At 37.3% G+C, this 3248-nt stretch overlaps 1 protein-coding gene across 1 annotated transcript; it reads left to right on the plus strand.

The window, feature by feature from the left end:
• Positions 1–589: 589 nt before the first annotated feature.
• On the plus strand, positions 590–1186 carry LOC128185123 (uncharacterized). Its single transcript, XM_052854799.1, has one exon. The coding sequence runs from the start codon at positions 590–592 to the stop codon at positions 1184–1186; it is 597 nt and encodes a 198-aa protein (XP_052710759.1).
• The last annotated feature ends 2062 nt before the right edge of the window (positions 1187–3248 follow it).

The following is a 3248-nucleotide window of genomic DNA, read 5'->3' on the forward strand; positions in this document are numbered from 1 at the left end:
AGACTAAGTGATGTGCTTTTTCAAATTCAGCATTCAAGACAATCAAAACCGGTTATAGTTCACGCCGACAACATCAAACCGTACCGAGGAGAAAGACAGCAGCCCCAATATACAACTGGCGAGACAGCGGAACTAACAAGACCAGCTACTGGATCCGAATATACAACTGGCGAGACACCAGATGGTCAACGACGGCACGCGCCGGACTCTGGCCGGCGGCGTTTGAAGTTACCGCTAGCTCCACCCCCGAAAACAGACGACTCAGATGTTGACCAATCAGAACCAAGCTTAAAAGCAGAAGACTCAGATCTTGACCAATCAGAACCAAGTTTGAAAATGACCCGTAGGGGACGACCTGTAAGGAAGCCCATTCGGTACAGAGAATAGTCGTTATCAAATGTTGTGCGAGGATTGTGGAAAAACTTTTACATCATCTAGTAATTTTCATCAGCATCGTAGGGAGCAACACAGTGACAGTGTAAACAGCTTAAACTGTAGTTTTTGCCAAAGACTTTTTGTAAGGAAATTCAATTTAAAGAGACATTTAATATCAGTACATGGACTTCATGGTGAACAGTTAAGTGAAGCAATGAGTTCTAAAAGGAAGCTTGTCGACCGGGAGATGTTTATGCAAGCAAAGAAGCCAGTGTACGTACTTAGTGACTTCTACGAGAACATCTCATCAGATGAAGAAGAAACCTTGGACAAAACGAACACTGCTGAAGATGACCTCGAGCATCTCTCCATTAGTTCTTGCGAGTTCGCGGAGCTGAGTAGTGTGGACGAGGCGTTCGTCGAAGAAATCTTAGGTGAAGGCAACATTGATGAGCAGCAAGTGCATAATGAAGAAGACGGGGACAAACGAGTGCGTAACGAAACTGAGGTGATTAGCGACAGTCCTAGCGACGATTACAGTGACGTAAGTGATGAAAGTAAAAAGACTGATGAAAACAACAACGTCACAATCCGAGAACGATCGACAATATGCCTAACATTAAACAAAACGGTGATACGCAAACCGGACGGTACAGAAGAAGAAATTAGAAACTCTAAAATCGTATATTCCAAAGACTTAAGTCCAGAGGACATCGATTTCAGAGATGTGGTCAGTGAAATATTACGCGAAATTCCCAAACATTTCGAGCACGGCAATGTAAGAATTGTCAGAGGGGACATGTCTGTGTAATAGAACATTGGTTAAACTGACCTGTATATATCATGAACTGTATATATGAACTGCGATGTACAATTTTGTTTAATGTTTTATTTATTTATTTTTGTTGTGAGTTGAATTATCTGGCTGCATTTTACATATTTATGAGTTACCGATACCCTGCTTAATGTGTAAAGAGTAATATTTTGTATAATCATCCTAAGTTAGATATTGTTTAATTGCAGATTTAATTATTATTATTCATTTTGAACGGAGTCAAAACCTTAAGTAGGGGGAGGTGTAACGGTATTTTAAAATTAAATTATTCTTCTTTTTAATTATTACGTAAGTTATTTATCATTGCTCTCCGCGAGCAATGTCATTACGTAATTGACCCCGTTTAGAAAGATTGCTCCTCGCGAGCAATGCATATTATGTATATATAGGACGGGTACAAATTACGGGGGGAGTTACTATTTTTCTATTGCGGGAGATACATGTGCAGTTCAGCCAGTGATGTTTTGATATTTTATTTGTGAAACTTTGGATTTTTATCGTAATGTGAATAAACTGTAAATAATTCTACTTTGTGTTTCTATTAAACTAAAGCGTATGCTTTAGAGGTTGGATCATTATCATCTCAAGGAATTAGTTAAAATGTGAGTTAATTACCTGTGGATTTCATAGTATAGAGCCGTTTACCGCTCGACGGCGCTACATAATAAATGTCCTGTATTGCATTAAATGTGGGCTATTGTTTATGGAACCAATATAAAGTATACCATAGGAGCGCTACTGTGTTTGAAATTTGTTTGCATGTGGCATTTTATAGCGATTTGGCCTCAACGAGAAAAACAGTCTGCAAGTCCGGGATTGTACATACTACAGACGCCTGCAAGACGGTGAAAAAACACACTTTACAACATGATATGAAATAATGCTAAAACATGTTGCATTTATTTTATCCTACTGTCAGCAGACGTGTTTGTTAAACTATGTTCGTAGTTCAATTGTATAATATCCACAAATAGACTCAACCAGTATCAAAACATCTTAGAGACTCGTAAGCTTCAACAGTTTGAGTTATGATGACTCTCCGCTCACGCAGTTTTAAACTGTTTTATTTTTTTAGTTGGAATGATAAAAATGATTGATAACAATTAGTGCCTCCTTTACAGTTGGGAAGATAAAGGCTTATGAGAACAAGTCAACTGTCACATCATCAAATATTTAAAATTTGAGGTTGTATTCAACATACAACATGCGTCCTTTGAATACTAATGTGTTCACATAATTAACATGATTTGTAAGTGACTTAAAAAGGGCACATTAATTTGACTTTACTAAGGTTGGAAAATATTGTAAGGAAGCGCTTAAACCTTGGATAACAGTATTAGTTGAAGGTAAGACACTTATTGAAATGCATCTAATAAGTGTTTTTGCTTTTGAGCATGTTTTGCCCTTTAATGCATGGAATCTGCAAACGATACACACAAAAAGTTTTGATTTGGTTTCAGCTAGATAACAACAATTTTTTTTTAAAAAGGCTGAACCTCGATCGACACCGTTTAACCGAATTCTTTATATTTTAGTGTAGGATTAAACTATTAATTGTCTTTTATTGCACCAAATGTGGGCTATTGTTTATTGAACCAATATAAAGTATACCACAGACGCCTTACTGTGTTGGAAATTTGTTTGCATGTGGCATTCTGTAGCGATTTGGCCTCAACGAGAAAAACAGCCTGCAAGTCCGGGATTGTACATTCTACAGACGCCTGCATGACGGGGAATAAACACACTTTTGAACATAATATGAAATATTGTGAAAAGCATGTTGCATTAAATTTGTCCTACTGTCGGCTGACTTGTTTGTTAAACTATGTTAATAAGTCGTGGTTCAGTTGTATAATATCCACAAATAGACTCAACCAGTATCAAAGACATCTCTGATCTGGTTTCAGCTAGATAACAACATGTGTTCACATAATTAACATGATTTGTAAGTGACATAAAAAGGGCACATGCATTTGACTTTACGAATATTGGAAAATGCTGTAAGGATGCGCTTGGCCACTGCATAACAGTATTGGTT

The sequence above is a fragment of the Crassostrea angulata genome, chromosome 5 (genome assembly GCF_025612915.1).
Source record: "Crassostrea angulata isolate pt1a10 chromosome 5, ASM2561291v2, whole genome shotgun sequence".
NCBI classification, from domain to species: Eukaryota; Metazoa; Mollusca; class Bivalvia; order Ostreida; family Ostreidae; genus Magallana; species Magallana angulata.

Bases quoted from the DNA above. Each gene is read 5' to 3' on its own strand.
- LOC128185123 (XM_052854799.1), top strand. From the start codon at position 590: ATGAGTTCTAAAAGGAAGCTTGTCGACCGGGAGATGTTTATGCAAGCA.